Source organism: Oncorhynchus mykiss, chromosome 2, assembly GCF_013265735.2.
Source record: "Oncorhynchus mykiss isolate Arlee chromosome 2, USDA_OmykA_1.1, whole genome shotgun sequence".
Lineage (NCBI taxonomy): Eukaryota > Metazoa > Chordata > Actinopteri > Salmoniformes > Salmonidae > Oncorhynchus > Oncorhynchus mykiss.
The window spans coordinates 95082565-95102794 of record NC_048566.1 but is presented as its reverse complement, the minus strand read 5'-3'; the positions used below and the strand labels follow the sequence as shown (position 1 = coordinate 95102794).

General features: G+C 44.1%; 2 protein-coding genes across 2 annotated transcripts in view; one reads left to right on the top strand and one right to left on the bottom strand.

Moving 5' to 3' along the window:
• LOC110502417 (methionine aminopeptidase 2-like) overlaps positions 1–5416 on the top strand; it is a 27169-nt gene extending 21753 nt beyond the window's left edge. The window contains exons 9-11 of the mRNA XM_036959906.1: positions 1–84; positions 4448–4563; positions 4991–5416. The exon at positions 1–84 is cut by the window's left edge and continues 20 nt beyond it. Coding sequence (XP_036815801.1) covers positions 1–84; positions 4448–4563; positions 4991–5243 — 453 coding nt within the window. The 3' untranslated portion in view covers positions 5244–5416. The remainder of the gene's footprint in view (positions 85–4447; positions 4564–4990) is intronic.
• A 5072-nt stretch (positions 5417–10488) lies between these two features.
• Positions 10489–20230, bottom strand: part of LOC110502411 (netrin-4) — a 33943-nt gene continuing 24201 nt past the window's right edge. Inside the window, exons 8-11 of the mRNA XM_036959892.1 lie at positions 19601–19719; positions 19353–19421; positions 12795–12968; positions 10489–12267 (exon numbers count right to left, since the gene is read on the bottom strand). Of these exons, the coding sequence (XP_036815787.1) occupies positions 12053–12267; positions 12795–12968; positions 19353–19421; positions 19601–19719 (577 nt within the window). The 3' untranslated portion in view covers positions 10489–12052. The remainder of the gene's footprint in view (positions 12268–12794; positions 12969–19352; positions 19422–19600; positions 19720–20230) is intronic.

The window sequence follows — 20230 nt, the reverse complement described above, 5'->3', positions numbered from 1 at the left end:
AATGGCCACTCCATCGGCCAGTACAGGATACATGCAGGCAAGACTGTCCCCATCGTCAAGGGAGGAGAAGCTACCAGAATGGAGGTGGGTACTGTCTGGTGACTGACTGGGTACTGTCTGGTGACTGACTGAGTATTGACTGGTGACTGAGTACTGATTGGGTACTGTCTGGTGACTGTCTGGGTACTGTCTGGCGACTGACCGGGTACTGTCTGGTGACTGAGTACTGTCTGGGTACTGTCTGGGTACTGTCTGGTGACTGACCGGGTACTGTCTGGTGACTGAGTACTGACTGGGTACTGTCTGGGTACTGACTGGGTACTGTCTGGGTACTGTCTGGTGACTGTCTGGTGACTGAGTACTGTCTGGGTACTGACTGGGTACTGTCTGGTGACTGAGTACTGTCTGGGTACTGACTGGGTACTGTCTGGGTACTGTCTGGTGACTGAGTACTGTCTGGGTACTGACTGGGTACTGTCTGGGTACTGACTGGGTACTGTCTGGGTACTGTCTGGTGACTGTCTGGTGACTGAGTACTGTCTGGGTACTGTCTGGGTACTGTCTGGTGACTGACCGGGTACTGTCTGGTGACTGAGTACTGTCTGGGTACTGACTGGTGACTGACAGGGTACTGTCTGGCGACTGTCTGGTGACTGAGTACTGACTGGGTACTGTCTGGGTACTGTCTGGTGACTGAGTACTGACTGGCGACTGTCTGGGTACTGTCTGGGTACTGTCTAGCGACTGACTAGAGAATGACTGGAGACTGACTGATAATTAGGGCTCCCGAGTGACGCAGTGGTCTAAGACACTGCATCTCAATGTAAGAGGCGTCACTGCAGTACCTGGTTCGAATCCAGGCTGCATCACATCCGGTCATGATTGGGAGTCCCATAGGGCGGCGCACAATATGCCCAGTGTCGTCCTGGTTTGGCCGGGGTCGGCCGTCATTGTAAATAAGAATTTGTTCTTAACTGACTAAATAAAGGTTCAAAAAAAGACTGAGTACTGACTGGTGGCGTCTTTTGCTCATTTGAACAGAGGCCTTTTCAGATGTTACCTCAGTACAATGTTGTTAAACTTCTTCTTCTTCTCTTCTTTTTTTCCATCATGTCCGCAACAACACACTCAAGGTACACATCTCCTCTCTTGCAGGTTCATTCTGTTCAAGTGAAATTATATATACAAATAATAAAATCCTAGAGTAGCCTATAAATACAAGTGTTATAGCGAGAACATCTCTATAGAGTTACAAGGTGTGGAGATCAGCTCAGATTAACATCTCACACGTATAAACACACACACACACGCACACACACACGCACGCATGCGCGCACACACACACACACGCACGCACGCACGCACACACACACTCCAACACCTCCTTAGTCACCTCCTTCAGTTCTTTAATTACACCTTTAGTCACATTATTGCACCTTTAAAATCACATTATTACACTTATAAGCACATTACCACCTGGAAACATCAAGTAGCAATTATATCTCTAAACACCTCGAGTTCTCACCACTCAAAGTCAATTAATGACCAGTTCACTCACTAAAGGAGATATCGCCTAGACACCTGTCACATATCTTTAGAGATACTTAGACATCTGCCACATATCTTTAGAGATACCTGCTACATATCTTTAGAGATACCTAGATACCTGCTACATATCTTTAGAGATACCTAGATACCTGCTACATATATTTAGAGATACCTAGATACCTGCTACATATCTTTAGAAATACCTAGATACCTGAGGATCTAAATATATTGCCCAGGTAAGGACCATATTGGTGAGGTCACAGAGGTCAATTAGCCTGGTACCAGATTTGTCTGTGCTGTTTTGCCAACTCCTAAGGTGTGAGAATGACCACATTTGTTGGTAAGACAGCACAAACAGATCCGGGGTTTCAGGCTAAAGGTCCGTAGTTTATTAACCACCCACCCTGACACACACAGCTGCAATGCTTAACTCCGTTTGGACAGAATTGGACATTTTAATTGGCGGGCTGCTGAGTGGTACGTTTTGCTGATGTTTTCAGCTAAGCCAGGAAGGGATGGATGGAGTTGCTGATGTTTGTCAGCTAAGCCAGGAAGGGATGGATGGAGTTGCTGATGTTTTCAGCTAAGCCAGGAAGGGATGGAGGGAGTTGCTGATGTTTTCAGCTAAGCCAGGAAGGGATGGAGGGAGTTGCTGATGTTTTCAGCTAAGCCAGGAAGGGATGGAGGGAGTTGCTGATGTTTTCAGCTAAGCCAGGAAGGAATGGATGGAGTTGCTGATGTTTGTCAGCTAAGCCAGGAAGGGATGGATGGAGTTGCTGATGTTTTCAGCTAAGCCAGGAAGGGATGGATGGAGTTGCTGATGTTTTCAGCTAAGCCAGGAAGGGATGGATGGAGTTGCTGATGTTTGTCAGCTAAACCAGGAAGGGATGGATGGAGTTGCTGATGTTTTCAGCTAAGCCAGGAAGGGATGGATGGAGTTGCTGATGTTTGTCAGCTAAGCCAGGAAGGGATGGATGAAGTTGCTGATGTGCCAGGTTAGAAGGTTTTATATTTAGCTGGAGTGAGTGGTGTTGGGTTAGGGCCATTACCCTCTTTGTATGTGTGTGTGTGTGTGTGTGTGTGTGTGTCTTTGTGTGTGCAGGCTTGCTTGCCAGCATGTGTGTGTGTGATCATAGTGCTCTCTGTTCAGCAGGGCGTGACGAGAGGCTGCTCTCACTGGAGTGGAGTGTCAGCAGGGCGTACTGCGAGGCTGCTCTCACTGGAGTGGAGTGGTGTCAGCAGAGCGTGCCGAGAGGCTGCTCTCACTGGGGTGGAGTGTCAGCAGGGCGTGCCGAGAGGCTGCTCTCACTGGAGTGGAGTGTCAGTAGGGCGTGCCGAGAGGCTGCTCTCACTGGGGTGGAGTGTCAGTAGGGCGTGCCGAGAGGCCGCTCTCACTGGGGTGGAGTGTCAGTAGGGCGTGCCGAGAGGCTGCTCTCACTGAGTGATTATCTGAGCAGAGAGGAAGGGTGTCAGTGTTATCAGCTAATACCACAGGGTCTTGAATCACCACCACCTGGTATGGTGCTTTTCCATTGAGACTTACCCCCACACCAGTGGGTCGGGTCGGACTTACCATTGCTTAATGGTACACTATAAGAACACTATAAGAGATGAGTTACTGTAATGAACACTATAAGATATGAAATAGTTACTGTAATGAACACTATAAGAGATGAGTTACTGTAATGAACACTATAAGAGATGAGTTACTGTAATGAACACTATAAGATATGAAATAGTTACTGTAATGAACACAATAAGAGATGAGTTACTGTAATGAACACTATAAGAGATGAGTTACTGTAATGAACACTATAAGAGATGAGTTACTGTAATGAACACTATAAGAGATGAGTTACTGTAATGAACACTATAAGATATGAAATAGTTACTGTAATGAACACAATAAGAGATGAGTTACTGTAATGAACACTATAATAGATGAGTTACTGTAATGAACACTATAAGAGATGAGTTACTGTAATGAACACTATAAGAGATGAGTTACTGTAATGAACACTATAAGAGATGAGTTACTGTAATGAACACTATAAGAGATGAAATAGTTACTGTAATGAACACTATAAGAGATTAGTTACTGTAATGAACACTATAAGAGATGAGTTACTGTAATGAACACTATAAGAGATGAGTTACTGTAATGAACACTATAAGAGATAAAGAGTTACTGTAATGAACACTATAAGATATGAAATAGTTACTGTAATGAACACTATAAGAGATGAGTTACTGTAATGAACACTATAAGAGATGAGTTACTGTAATGAACACTATAAGAGATGAGTTACTGTAATGAACACTATAAGAGATGAGTTACTGTAATGAACACTATAAGAGATGAGTTACTGTAATGAACACTATAAGAGATGAGTTACTGTAATGAACACTATAAGAGATAAAGAGTTACTGTAATGAACACAATAAGAGATGAGTTACTGTAATGAACACTATAAGAGATGAGTTACTGTAATGAACACTATAAGAGATGAGTTACTGTAATGAACACTATAAGAGATAAAGAGTTACTGTAATGAACACTATAAGAGATGAGTTACTGTAATGAATACTATAAGAGATGAAATAGTTACTGTAATGACATCAGCATTTATAGAATCCTCTGGAAAACCAATTGCTCATCTGTGATGTTGATTCTTGTAAAAAGGAAAAATATAATCTCTTAACATCTACATTCGTTACCAGAAGGATTTCAATGACATAAAAAAATGCTGTGAGTTTCTCTCCCTTTTCCTTCTGCCAATAAAGGCTTTCAGTTTCAAGGACTTTGGTCTTATGTAAGTTGCAGATGGATTACGGTCAATCAGTTGTTTCTAGGATCTGCTGAGTTTTCGGTGTCCTCCTCTACCCTTCTGCTCTACAGGAAGGTGAGGTGTACGCAATCGAGACGTTTGGCAGCACTGGGAGGGGAGCTGTTCACGGTGACATGGACTGCTCGCATTACATGAAAAACTTCAACGTTGGACACGTGCCAATAAGGTCGGTCGCTCGGGTTCGCTCGGCGCTCACTGAGTGCGAGCCTCAACTGATTTTAATGCTGAATGATAATACTGAACATCGATGCTAAGTAGAAATCTATACTGTAGATGTCATTCTATTCACCACCGAGGACAATCGAGGGCGAATGACCCTGTTCAGTCTGATCCCTTCCAACGCGCTGATTCTTACTGTATACACCTGAACTGAATACTACTGTACTAATACGACAATGAACCCATAAACTACAGACACAAATTAGCCAGCTGGCTAAATCTGGCATTTTTACAGATATGTTGATCAATGTGGATTATCCTACTGCACTGCTCTCATAATCCTTATCGCTCTCCCCTCCTCCCCTCTGTGTCCCCGCCTCCTCCCCTCTGTGTCCCCGCCTCCTCCCATTGTGCTGTGTGTGTCCCTGTCGCAGGCTCCCCAGAGCTAAGCATCTGCTCAACGTGATCAACGACAACTTCGGGACGTTGGCGTTTTGCCGCCGCTGGTTGGACCGGCAGGGAGAGAGCAAGTACCTGATGGCCCTGAAGAACCTGTGTGACCTGGGCATCATAGACCCGTACCCTCCTCTCTGTGACACCAAGGGCTCCTACACTGCCCAATACGAACACACCATCCTTCTCAGGCCCACCTGTAAGGAAGTGGTGAGCAGGGGTGATGACTACTGAGTACGTTCCCGTGGGCCAGCTGGCCTCGAACCAGGAAGAACAGGAAGACAAAGAATGAGAGAAGATACAGTATATCAGAAAAGTGAGTACACCCCTCACATTTTTGTAAATATTTGAGTATATCTTTTCATGTGACAACACTGAAGAAATGACACTTTGCTACAATGTAAAGTAGTGAGTGTACAGCTTGTATAACAGTGTAAATGTGCTGTCCCCTCAAAATAACTCAACACGCAGCCATTAATGTCTAAACCGCTGGCAACAGAAGTGAGTACACCCCTAAGTGAAAATGTCCAAATTGGGCCCAATTAGCCATTTTCCCTCCCCGGTGTCATGTGACTCGTTAGTGTTACAAGGTCTCAGGTGTGAATGGGGAACAGGTGTGTTAAATTTGGTGTCATCGCTCTCACACTCCCTCATACTGACTAGTCACTGGAAGTTCAACATGGCACCTCATGGCAAAGAACTCTCTGAGGATCTGAAAAAAAGGAATTGTTGCTCTACATAAAGATGGCCTGGGCTATAAGAAGATTGCCAAGACCCTGAAACTGAGCTGCAGCACGGTGGCCAAGACCATACAGCAGTTTAACTGGACAGGTTCCACTCAGAACAGGCCAAAGAAGTTGAGTGCACGTGCTCAGCGTCATATCCAGAGGTTGTCTTTGGGAAATAGACGTATGAGTGCTGCCAGCATTGCTGTAGAGGTTTAAGGGGTGGGGGGGTCAGCCTGTCAGTGCTCAGACCATACGCCGTACACTGCATCAAATTGGTCTGCATGGCTGTCGTCCCAGAAGGAAGCCTCTTCTAAAGATGATGCACAAGAAAGCCCGCAAACAGTTTGCTGAAGACAAGCAGACTAAGGACATGGATTACTGGAACCATGTCCTGTGGTCTGATGAGACCAAGATAAACTTATTTGGTTCAGATGGTGTCAAGCGTGTGTGGCGGCAACCAGGTGAGGAGTACAAAGACAAGTGTCTCTTGTCTACAGTCAAGCATGGTGGTGGGAGTGTCACGGTCTGGGGCTGCATGAGTGCTGCCGGCACTGGGGAGCTACAGTTCATTGAGGGAACCATGAATGCCAACATGTACTGTGACATACTGAAGCAGAGCATGATCCCCCTCCCTTCGGAGACTGGGCCGCAGGGCAGTATTCCAACATGATAACGACCCCAAACACACCAAGACGACCACTGCCTTGCTAAAGAAGCTGAGGTTAAAGGTGATGGACTGGCCAAGCATGTCTCCAGACCTAAACCCTATTGAGCATCTGTGGGGCATCCTCAAACTGAAGGTGGAGGAGTGCAAGGTCTCTAACATCCACCAGCTCCGTGATGTCGTCATGGAGGAGTGGAAGAGGACTCCAGTGGCAACCTGTGAAGCTCTGGTGAACTCCATGCCCAAGAGGTTTAAAGGCAGTGCTGGAAATGATGGTGGCCACACAAAATATTGACACTTTGAGCCCAATTTGGACATTTTCACTTAGGGGTGTATTCACTTTTGTTGCCAGCGGTTTAGACATTAATGGCTGTGTGTTGAGTTATTTTGAGGGGACAGCAAATTTACACTGTTAAACAAGCTGTACACTCACTACTTTACATTGTAGCAAAGTGTCATTTCTTCAGTGTTGTCACATGAAAAGATATACTCAAATATTTACAAAAATGTGAGGGGTGTACTCACTTTTGTGATATACTGTAAATCGGGGTCACGTTCATTGGATGCCATAACACGGATCTATTCACCACATGCAAATTCCACTCCGGTTATGTCCCTTTAATAACGTTTCTTATTGGACAAGTCTAGGTAGTCCTTCTGTGTTTCCGTGCGTTCTCTTTCAGTTTGGTGCCTAATGAACACGATCCCTGAAATATGTCCTCGACTGACGATGACATTTATGCAACGTTATTTATTGTGATGTCATTTTAAGTTGCTTGAATCCTACCTTTCAAGTGTTTTAGCAAGAGACCGTTAATGATTACTTACCACGTGCATTAATATAAGTATTATTTCAAAGGATCAAGCCAATAAATAAGGGCAAATAAAAAACAAGAAATATAATCGTCATTTTCTTTATTATACTTACCTGATTCCTGTATTGTTTATTTAGAATGAAATTAAATATGCAAAAATGACTGCCTGTGTTTTGGGTGGGCACCTCCAATGTATTATTTAATCATTCAAAGCATATTCAATGCCTTGAAAATAACCTGTGATATGACTATAATAATGCTATGAAATTATTTATATTTCTATATTTTGTTTCTCTGTCCCTATTTATTTTGAGGTGATTTAAAAAAAATAAATTGAATTGTTGCACATCTTTAAATCTGTTCGTTTTTTTGTATATTTGTATTCATGTTTGAATGTAAAGTGATATTGTATTCATGTTTGAATGTACAAGGGATATTGTATTCATGTTGAATGTACAGGGATCATGCCTAAGCCAACAATTCCAAATCCGGAGTAGAAGTGTTCCATTCTCACTTTTAACCAAAGGAGGGCGATATTAGTACATACATAAAGTACATAAAGTATGTATGTACTCCAGTGGTATGTACTAAAATATGTACTTCAGTGGTTTCAGTGACAAGACAACTTATTAACAGGAATACACATTCAAATTGAGCTTGAAAGATGTACTGAACCATGTCAGAAACTAATTCCTACAACATGTAGGACAATAAAAACCATTGACTTATTTATTAAGTGTAATGCATGCATGCACGTCAGGTATCACATATAGGCAGACATACAGATGTCCTTTTAAAAAGGCGGAGTTCATGGATTCCACATGATATCTGTGCATTCGCCATCAAACGCAAATCGTAGCTCATTTATGTAAATTCTAATGAAAATGTAAGCCGTAAACAAATCAGGTAGCCTAGTAATTAGAGCGTTGGGCCAGTAACCGAAAGGTTGCTAGATCGAATCCCCGAGCTGACAAGGTACAAATCTGTTGTTCTGCCCCTGAACAAGGCAGTTAACCCACTGTTCTTAGGCCGTCATTGTAAAATAAGAGTATGTTCTTTAGTGACTTGCCAAGTTAAATAAAAAAAATCTGTATTTTTTTAATAACAACTAATACTTACAGTTACAGTATGTAGCTACACAGGTGAAATGATTGTGATGATATGTTACACGTCCCTTTTCATTCGTGATCTCATAGCTCTGCTCCATTCACCACTTGTAAACTCCTTTGTAATAAAGTCTTTGGGACAAGGGCGAAGCATTCGGATGATGTCACAGTGCAGGAATGCATCATGTCTCTTCAGCCCAGGCACTGACCTAGCTACTCCTTAGGCAGTGTTACACAGACAGACCCAATATGCTAACTTTTTTCAGAGCAAATCTGAAAGAAAAAAGAGACAGCAACACAGACCTATTCTTAACCAGGGCTCTCTGGTCTAAAGTAGTGCACTATATAGGGAATAGAGTTCTATAGGGCTCTGGTCAAAAGTAGTGCACTATATAGGGAATAGAGTTCTATAGGGCTCTGGTCAAAAGTAGTGCACTATATAGTGAATAGAGTTCTATAGGGCTCTGGTCAAAAGTAGTGCACTATATAGTGAATAGAGTTCTATAGGGCTCTGGTCAAAAGTAGCGCACTATGTAGGGAATAGGGTGCCATTTGGGAAGCATGCTAGGTCTGGGTCAAATATGTACCGAGCCTCTCCAGATACAGATCTGACACAGTGACGTCAATTCATCCCTTCCTTTCTTAGCTAAGTAGCTCCATGTTTATTTTGGGATTCATGGATTGTTGGGTCGTTTACTAATGAGAGAAACACACATGGGGTTATTTTCCGTCTTCCCTAACAACAACAACAACAATAACAACAACAACCTGGTATAGAGTGGAATCGGCGCTGCAGTGAAGGATAAACTCATGTTTACATGGTGAAGGATAAACTCATGTTTACATAGTGAAGGATAAACTCATTCTCCTGAGTGTCGCAGCGGTCTAAAGCACTGCATCTCAGTGCAAGAGGTGTCACTATAGTCCCTGGTTCAAATCCAGGCTGAATCACATCTGGCTGTCATTGGGAGTACCATAGGGTGGTGCACAGTGTTGTCTGGGGTGGGCTGTCATTGGGAGTACCATAGGGTGGTGCACAGTGTTGTCTGGGGTGGGCTGTCATTGGGAGTACCATAGTGTGGTGCACAGTGTTGTCTGGGGTGGGCTGTCATTGGGAGTACCATAGTGTGGTGCACAGTGTTGTCTGGGGTAGGCTGTCATCGGGAGTACCATAGGGTGGTGCACAGTGTTGTCTGGGGTGGGCTGTCATCGGGAGTACCATAGGGTGGTGCACAGTGTTGTCTGGGGTGGGCTGTCATCGGGAGTACCATAGGGTGGTGCACAGTGTTGTCTGGGGTAGGCTGTCATCGGGAGTACCATAGGGTGGTGCACAGTGTTGTCTGGGGTGGGCTGTCATCGGGAGTACCATAGTGTGGTGCACAGTGTTGTCTGGGGTAGGCTGTCATTGGGAGTACCATAGGGTGGTGCACAGTGTTGTCTGGGGTGGGCTGTCATCGGGAGTACCATAGTGTGGTGCACAGTGTTGTCTGGGGTGGGCTGTCATCGGGAGTACCATAGTGTGGTGCACAGTGTTGTCTGGGGTGGGCTGTCATCGGGAGTACCATAGTGTGGTGCACAGTGTTGTCTGGGGTGGGCTGTCATCGGGAGTACCATAGGGTGGTGCACAGTGTTGTCTGGGGTGGGCTGTCATTGGGAGTACCATAGGGTGGTGCACAGTGTTGTCTGGGGTGGGCTGTCATTGGGAGTACCATAGTGTGGTGCACAGTGTTGTCTGGGGTAGGCTGTCATCGGGAGTACCATAGGGTGGTGCACAGTGTTGTCTGGGGTAGGCTGTCATTGGGAGTACCATAGTGTGGTGCACAGTGTTGTCTGGGGTGGGCTGTCATTGGGAGTACCATAGTGTGGTGCACAGTGTTGTCTGGGGTAGGCTGTCATCGGGAGTACCATAGTGTGGTGCACAGTGTTGTCTGGGGTGGGCTGTCATTGGGAGTACCATAGTGTGGTGCACAGTGTTGTCTGGGGTAGGCTGTCATCGGGAGTACCATAGTGTGGTGCACAGTGTTGTCTGGGGTAGGCTGTCATCGGGAGTACCATAGGGTGGTGCACAGTGTTGTCTGGGGTGGGCTGTCATTGGGAGTACCATAGTGTGGTGCACAGTGTTGTCTGGGGTGGGCTGTCATTGGGAGTACCATAGTGTGGTGGGTAGGCTGTCATCGGGAGTACCATAGGGTGGTGCACAGTGTTGTCTGGGGTGGGCTGTCATTGGGAGTACCATAGTGTGGTGCACAGTGTTGTCTGGGGTAGGCTGTCATTGTAAATAAGAATCGGTTTTTAACTGACTTGCCCATTTAAATAAATTAAAGTATACTCTGTTCACCATTCTAGATCTGAGTACACGGACATCTCCTGACTTTGCCACATGATCTGTAGGATTAATTCCTGGTGAACCAATGTGATTAGATCACACTTATGCCCAATTAAATAAAATAGAGTCCTATTTCCCCCGTATATGGGGTTACCCATCTGTTTAAGGTGTTCAGAGGTTTTTACCACCACATCCCTGAGTGCAATAGAAGTGAGGACACCAAACCATGTGAGTAAGTAGACAACATCATCGTTTCATGTTTTGACATAAACCTGACAAAGAGTCATTGAAATCAGACTGAGAGTGAGGGAAGACGTGAAGTCAGTTCAATTCTAACTTAGTCCCAGAGGGGTCCAGACAGACTTTCTGTTCTCTCTCTACTCTTCTTCCGCTCCAGGAGATACTACTTGTTAAGGCCTGCTCAGTCCCTTCGAGCCAAGGACAGCGAGTTTGTGGACACACACACACACACACACACACAACACACACAACACACACACAACACACACACACACACACACGATGATGCTTCTGCAGGTTTACTGCCAATAACTCCAGGAACTGAGGATACAAACGTCAGGACTCCAACCATAAAACCTTGGATAGATCAGAAGGCTAATGATAGAACATAGAGATCTCAGTCATTTAATAAAACATTCATTAATAATATCCTCTTGGTTCTATATTTGTCTTGGTTTCAACTATAGTCGGAGACAAATCTAAAGTGGATTTAAACACCAGCCCAGTGGCTCTTATGTCTTTGGGACTGGAACATCCAAGATGAGAATGAGAAGTCAGATCAATCGATCTTCCTCAGACAGTAAACCTTCACTCAGGATATCTGGTCTTCCCTTTGGAAATTTATTTTCCTCTTCCTGTAAAGAAGGAGATGAGAGTCTGTACTCTGTCTCTGTGCAGCTGCCTGTCATCATATTATATCATCCAATATATACCACTAAGCAGACTCACACGTGTTTAACCAAAGTGACTTGCAATACAGTGAGTGCATACATTTTTGTTGCATATGTTTTTGTTTATGATCCCTGCAGGAATTGAACCCACAACCTCAGAGTTGCCAGCGCCACGCTCTTTCCAACTGAGCCACACAGTGCCATTCAGCACAGAACACTATCCATCATGGTTCTGCCGTGGAGGTCATCGTTTCAGAAATGTGTTCCGTTCGTCTGTGGATGAAACAGGCAAATGAGGCCCTGAATGGCAAAAGAGTTCTGCTTTCCCCATATTGCCCAAGCTGCGGCTGTATCCCCATGTCCAGCCCACATTCGTCCAAAAATACACTCTCACACGCGTCTTTATATTCGGCTCATCGTCCTTCTCATGCAATCCACCAAAACATGGATAACTTTGAACTCTCCATCCCTCTCTTCATCTTGTTCCATGGCTCTAGTTTTTCTTCTGCAGACTAAAGACGTTTGCATTCTGCAGTCTCTCTGTTGCAGTCTTCCTTGAAGAGGAGGAGGAGGAGCTACAGTGTTTGTTGAGGAGGTGCAGGAGCTTGCGTCCCAGGCTGGGCCTCCAGGGTTTGACCAGGCTCTTGGTGTTCACCAGCAGACGACCCGTCCTCCGGTCCTCGTGGCCCCCCACCAGATACTCTGATCCTGGGGGAGTAGAATAGAGAGAGCAGGGTCAATTCTGCTTAAGGTAGTGTGAGGCCTATTTACCCATATATGGAGTTAAGCAGATGGGTAAGGTAGTGTGAGGCCTATTTACCCATATATGGAGTTACCCATCTGCTTAAGGTAGTGTGAGGCCTATTTACCCATATATGGAGTTACCCATCTGCTTAAGGTAGTGTGAGGCCTATTTACCCATTTATGGAGTTACCCATCTGCTTAAGGTAGTGGGAGGCCTATTTACCCATATATGGAGTCACCCATCTGCTTATGTAGTGTGAGGCCTATTTACTCATATATGGGGTTACCCATCTGCTTAAGGTAGTGTGAGGCCTATTTACCCATATATGGGGTTACCTATCTGCTTAAGGTGTTCAGAGTTTTCATACCTTCAGAGTTTTCATACCTACCTACCTACAAGGCAGGTATGCATCCAGAGACGTCAGAGAAAATAACTATTGGGGCAAGAAGCAGTCGAGGTCCAGTTGCCTGGCCAAAACGTAAGAGCTCACCTGGGTTAAGGAGGGGGCAGGTGCACCCTCGGGTGGTCCAGGATTCTGGGTAGAGGGTGATGTGACCTTTCTTGATATTCACCTGGCTGCCGTGGTACAGGACCTTCTTTACCTTAACCTCCACCTCAGCATGGGAGCCCTGATCACGGGCCGCCATGATCCTCACCATCAGCACTGTGAACACACACACACACACACACACACACAGATCAATCAATCAATTCTGCTGGCACCATTTACTACTGAAACATGCAGTGAGTTAGCATTTCCTGTTAGCATTTCCTGTTCAATTCTGTATTATTACCAATTTTTTTTGTAAGATTTAATTTTATATTTTATGAACAATACAAAACATACACATACAAACGACAAAGTCATAGAAACATCAACTACATCAACCCTGCCCAGACCCACTAGCACACACTGTCATCTCCAGCGTCCATATCATTTGCATATACGTTTTTTCGTCCAACCAATTGGGTCTCTCACTTACACCCCCATAAGCCATGTCCTGAAATATGCAGACAGGCGGGTTAGAAGTATGTTTATATTGTAATACTTCTGACAACTGACTTTCTAGCTCCACCCATAACTTTTGGACATTCTAGCATTCCCGGAAGGCATGAATTATTGAGTCATTGTTAGTTTTACACATGACTCTGCTGTTGTGCTGTAGAATTTGTGAATTTTGTCTCTTGTATAGTCAATTCTATACATTAGTTTATACTGGATTAAGCCTACATTTTTGTTAACTGTCATTTTGTTAGTTATGCTCCCACTTTCCTTCCGTCTTGAGTCAACATCAGTTATTTTTAAGTCTTGGTTCTAATGGTTTATATATTTTTTTCTAAGAGATTGTCAGTTGGATAGACTCTCTGCAAGGTATTGTATATCTTACCTATCACATGGATATCATTTTCTGACTCAAATAAGATTCCCTTAAGGTTTCTCTGATGTCCAAAAGACTTCAAATAGAAATGTGGTGATATGTAACTTTTTCTACATTGGTCAGTCCAAATTTTTTTTATTTTACCTTTATTTAACCAGGCAAGTCAGTTAAGAACAAATTCTTATTTCAATGACGGCCTAGGAACAGTGGGTTAACTGCCTGTTCAGGGGTAGAACGACAGATTTGTACCTTGTCAGCTCGGGGGTTTGAACTCGCAACCTTCAGGTTACTAGTCCAACGCTCTAACCACTAGGCTACCCTGCCGCCCCAAAAAATGACTTTTTAATAATTCTGTCGTGGAAATAAATGTATTTCCTGTTACCAAGTCAATTACGGATTCTATGCCTTTAGCTTTCCATGAGGACCATTTTATCAGTGAATTCTGAAAAGCTATCTAAGGATTGTTTCATAAGGTTGTACTTTATGAAGTGATATTGGTTGTTTTAGAATACGTTGAATTTTCTTAACGATGAAGTTGTTAATGTTTTTAGCTTTGTTCTTTGAAAACAGACAAAAAATGATTCTGGGGATGAGCATGCACATCTTCAATATGTACCCATTGTTCCTCTTTAGTGCATTTAACTATCTGTCTGTCGTAAAAGCCTTGGGTGGCGAGTTGATACAATTCCAAGTCTGGATGGTTTTAACCAACCATAGACTAAGGAAGATGTAAAACGTTCCTTTTTAGTATATACATTTTATTTGGCCAAATAAAGTCTGTTGTGACCAAGTATACTTGTTTAAAGAATGTCTCCGGTGGGGTAATTGGTATTACCTAGAAAAACTATTCAAACATTTAGCAAACTTTAGCCATTCCAAACATTTATTCTACCTGTAAGACTATTCAAATTAATTAGATCTGCTTTCATATTGTTGAGTAATTAAATAAAGTTATCTTTATATATTTGTTGTCTATATCTGTACAGCACTTTGAGATATCAGCTGATGTACGAAGGGCTATATAAAATACATTTGATTGATTGATTGATTTGTTGTCACTTATTAAGCATCCTAAATATTTCATATTTTTTATGGTCCACTTAAAGGATTGCTGTAAATGGTGATTTATTTTTTTTGCCCTCAATTGTGCATCTATAAACGCTGTTGTGGGGTGAACAGGCCGTGGCTGTTGCGCCTTTTTCACCACACTGTCTCTGTGGGTGGACAATATCGGATTGTCTGTGATGTGTACGCCGAGGGAACTTGAAGCGGTCCCGTTGATGTGTTTCCTGAAGTCCATGATCAGCTCCTTCATTTTGTTGACGTTGAGGGAGAAATTATTTCCTGGCACCACTCCACCCGGGCCCTCATCTCCTCCCTGTAGACTGTCTCATCATTGTTGGTAATCAGGCTTACTACTGTTGTGTCGTCTGCAAACTAGATGATAGAGTTGGAGGAGTGCGTGGCCACGCAGTCATGGGTGAGCAGGGAGTACAGGAGGGGACTGAGCACGCACCCTTGTGGGGCCCCTGTGTTGAGGATCAGCAAATTGGAGGTGTTGTTTCCTACCTTCACCACCTGGGGGTGGCCCGTCAGGAAGTCCAGGACCCAGTTGCACAGGGTGGGGTTCAGACCCAGTGCCCCGAGCTTAATGATTGAATATGTCGGTAAACACTCCAGCCAGCTGGTCTCCGCATGCTCTGAGGATGCAGCTAGGGAGGCCATCTGGGCTGGCAGCCTTGCGAGGGTTAACACACTTAAATGTCTTACGTCGGCCACAGAGAACAATAGCCCTTGGGAGTGGGCCGCGTCGGAGGCACGGTGTTATTCTTAAAACGGGTGAAGAAGGTGTTCAAATTGTCCAGAAGCAAGACTTCGGTGTCCGCCATGTGGCTGGTTTTCCTTTTGTAATCCATGATTGTCTGCCACATATGTCTTGTGTCTGAGACGTTGAATTGCAACTCCACTTTTTCTCTGTACTGACATTTGGCCTGTTTCATTGCCTTACGGATGGAATATCTACACTGTTTGTATTCAACCATGTTCCCTGTCACCTTGCCATGGTTAAATGAGGTGGTTCTCGCTTTTAGTTTTGCACGAATGCTACCATCCACCCACGGTTTCTGGTTTGGGTAGATTTTAATAGTCACAGTGGGAACATCCCTTATACATTTCCTGATGAAATCGTGTCCGTGTAAACGTCAATGTTATTCTCAGAGGCTACCCGGCTACCCAGTCCGCGTGATCTAAATAATCTTGAAGCATGCATTCTGATTGGTCAGACCAGCGTTGAATAGACCTTAGCACGGGTACTTCCTGTATGAGTTTCTGCCTATAGGAAGGGAGGAGAAAAATGGAGCCGTGATCTGATTTGCCGATGGGCGGGGGAGGGCCTTGTAGGCATCCCGGAAGGGGGAGTAGCAATGGTCGAGCATTTTAGCAGCGTTGGTACTACAGTCAATGTGTTGATAGTACTTCGGTAGCATTTTCCTCAAATTTGCTTTGTTAACTTCTTGATGCACCCATCCCGTTAGCGGGATCATTTTCGTCAACATCCACTGAATTGCAGCGCACCAAATTCAACTTAAATTACAAAAAAAAAAATGATTTTCATGAAATCACAAGTGCAATATAGCAAAACACAGCTTAGCTTGTTGTTAATCGACCTGGCGTGTCAGATTTCACAAAAATGTTTCGGCGAAAGCATACCAAGCGTTTATGTAAGGACATCTGATTAAGTCTATACAGTCTATTCTTGTTCTGAGAAGTGAAGACTATTCCGTGTGAGAAATTGAAACTACTCCCTTACACGGAACCCAAACCGGCTGCGCCCATCGTGCGCTATCGTGCATACATTTATTTTGTCCCCCTACACCAAACACGATCACGACACACAGGTTAAAATATCAAAACAAACTCTGAACCAATTACATTAATTTGTGGACAGGTCGAAAAGCATTAAACATGTATGGCAATTTAGCTAGTTAGCTTGCACTTGCTAGATAACTTGTCACATTTAGCTATCTTGCTGTTGCTAGCTAATTTGTCCTGTGATATAAACATTGAGTTGTTATTTTACCTAAAATGCACAAGGTCCTTTACTCAGACAATTAATCCACACATAAAATGGTCAACCGAATCGTTTCTAGTCATCTCTCCTCCTTCCAGGCTTTTTCATCTTTGAACTTATATGGTGATTGGCATCTACACTCTCATAGTATTACCACACAACCTGCAAAACAGCTTCTTTCAACGCTCGTTGATGCTCGTTGGCGTCTGCCAGCAGTTTGGGTGCAATAATTGAATAACATGGATTTCTAAAGGTATTTTGCAACGCTCGCGCACGCGACGTGTCCGGTCTGGTCAGCATGTTAAGAAACCACGCAAACTGGCTCTAACCCGAATAGAAAGAGGAGTGGGAGATCCCGGTGCACAACTGAGCAAGAGGACAAATACATTAGAGTGTCTAGTTTGAGAAACAGATGCCTCACAAGTCCTCAACTGGCAGCTTCATTAAATAGTACCCACAAAACACCAGTCTCAATGTCAACAGTGAAGAGGTTACTCCGGGATGCTGGCCTTCTAGGCAGAGTTGCAAAGAAAACACCATATCTCAGACTGGCCAATAAAAAGAAAAGAACACAGACACTGGACAGAGGAAGATTGGAAGAAAGTGTTATGGACAGAGAAATCTAAATTTGAGGTGTTCGGATCACATAGAAGAACATTCGTGAGACACAGAAAAACTGAAAAGATGCTGTAGGAGTGCTTGACGCCCTCTGTGAAGCATGGTGGAGGCAATATCACATTGAAAGTTAATATATATAAAAAAATATTTAAAAAAATAAAAAGAGTTCTTAACAGGGCCTGGGGGTGCTTTGGTGGTGGTAAAGTTGGGCGATTTGTACAGGGTAAAAGGGATCTTGAAGAAGGAAGGCTATCACTCCATTTTGCAACACCATGCCATACCCTGTGGACGGTGCTTAATCGGAGCTAATTTCCTCCTAGAACAGGACAATGACCCAAAGCAAAGCTCCAAACGATGCAATAACTATTTAGGGAAGAAGCAGTCAGCTGGTATTCTGTCTATAATGGAGTGGCCAGCATAGTCACCGGATCTCTACCCTATTGAGCTGTTGTGGGAGCAGCTTGACCGTATGGTAGAAGTGCCCATCAAGCCAATCCAACTTGAGGGAGGTGCTTCAGGAAGCATGGGGGGAAATCTATTCAGATTACTAGAATACTTGATTGCCAAAGGTTTGCAAGGCTGTAATTGCTGCAAATGGAGGATTCTTTGACAAAAGAAAAGTTTGAAGTACAACATTTTTATTTTTTATTAAAAATCATTATTATAACCTTGTCAACATCTTGACTATATTTCCTATCCATTTTGCAACTAATTTCATGTATGTTGTCATGGAAAACAAGGACATTTCTAAGAGACCCCAAACTTTTGAACAGTAGTGTACACGGCTGTGACTATAACTGAAGAGAAATCTCTTGGAAGGTAATACGGTCAGCATTTGATTGTGAGGTATTCTAGGTTGGGTGAACAAAAGGACTTGAGTTTCTGTATGTTATCACAATCACACCCTGAGTGGTTAATCATGAAACATACCACTGCCCTTCCTCTTCCCGGAGAGTTCTTTATTCCTGTCTGTGCGATGTACTGAGAACCCAGCTGGCTGTATGGACGGGGACAGTATTTCCAGAGAGAGCCATTATTCCATGAAACAGAGTATGTTACAGTCCCTGATGTCTCTCTGGAAGGAGATCCTCGCCCTGAGCTTGTCCACTTTATTGTCCAGAGACTGAACATTAGCAATTAATATACTAGGAAGCTGTGGATGGCGTGCACGCCTCCTGAGCCAGACTACAAGTCCACTCCAAATACCTCTCTCCGCCGGTGGCGTCTTGGAGCAGCTTCTGGGATAAATTAAATTGCCCTGGGGGTACGAACAAAGGATCCAATTCGGGAAAGTCGTGTTCCTGGTTCGTAATGCCGCCGCTCTGATATCAAAATGTTCTTTCCGGCTGTATGTAATAACACAAAAAACATTCTGGGCTAATAATGTAAGAAATAACACCCCAAAAACAAAATACTGCAAAGTTGCTTAAGAGTTAGAAGCAAAGCTGCCATGTCTGTCACCGCCATCTTGCCAGTAGATCATCGGCAAATAAGTAAAATTGATATTCATGTTTACCAACACTGATACCTGTTACGTTTGGGTCCTGTCTAATTCGTTCTGCAAGCGGTTCAATTGCCACTACAAACAGGAGGGGGGGGGGGGGGTTCCTTTTCCATTCTGCTGGCATCGTTCACTACAGTCTGGTCCCAGATTTGTTTGTGCTTTATAGCCAACTTCTATGGTCGTTGTTATGCATATCAGGCCCGTGGGAGTTGGCTAACATAGGAGTGGTTAACCTCAAACATCTCCTTTTGATCTACAACCAACTCTGCTTTATGTTCTCCTATTGTTTAAGTCTTTTCATATCTTGTAAAGTTCTCAGACAAAAGAAAGAGCACAACACCAGGTGGATCCACAGGAGACAAATTAAGACATTTGGCTTTTTAGCATGCATGGACAATGCTAAGATTAATATTATTGTTTTTCCCAGGAACTTTTCCCACGCGTATCTTTCTTAATATTACTGTATGTCCCACCTACCGTAGTCATACTCGTTGGCACAGAAGAGTTTGGGGCTGCCTATAGGCACCACCTTACACTGACATTTCTCTGGAAAGACAGGGAAAACAATAACATGTACTGTACATTACATTACGCTTATAAATTATATTTCCGTGTGGGTGTATAGATGTGTGTGTGTGTATAGATGTGTGTGAGTGTGTCTGCTTTCTTGCATGTGTGCGTGCCTACATGCGTGCCCATGCTTTTGTGTATAACCCATGACTCACCAGAGTGGTGCAGTGCAGAGAACAGCTCCTCCACCCTAAACAGTGTTGCTAGCTCACTACTGCTAGGTCCTCTGTGTATGTGGCTGTCACCTCCTGTATAGTACACGTCCAGATCTGAGCTGGAACACAACACATCACATCACAACACAAAACACCACAGAGGAAACTCTGGTCAAACATAGCACTGCCTGCTAGCCATACAATCCATGAATACACCTCTACATACTTACTTTGCATTAAGATAAAGACTACTCCATTAATAACGTCATCCCCAGGTTCAATTGCTATGGCAGAGAGAGCCGTCTGGATAGAGGAGACTACACCACAGAGGGAGGAGACTACACCACAGAGAGAGTCGTCTGGATAGAGGAGACTACACCACAGAGAGAGGAGACTACACCACAAAGAGAGCCGTCTGGATAGAGACTACACCACAGAGAGAGCCGTCTGGGTAGAGACTACACCACAGAGAGAGGAGACGACACCACTGAGAGAGCCGTCGGGGTAGAGGAGACGACACCACAAAGAGAGCCGTCTGGGTAGAGGAGACGACACCACTGAGAGAGGAGACTACACCACAGAGAGAGCCGTCTGGGTAGAGACTACACCACAGAGAGAGGAGACTACACC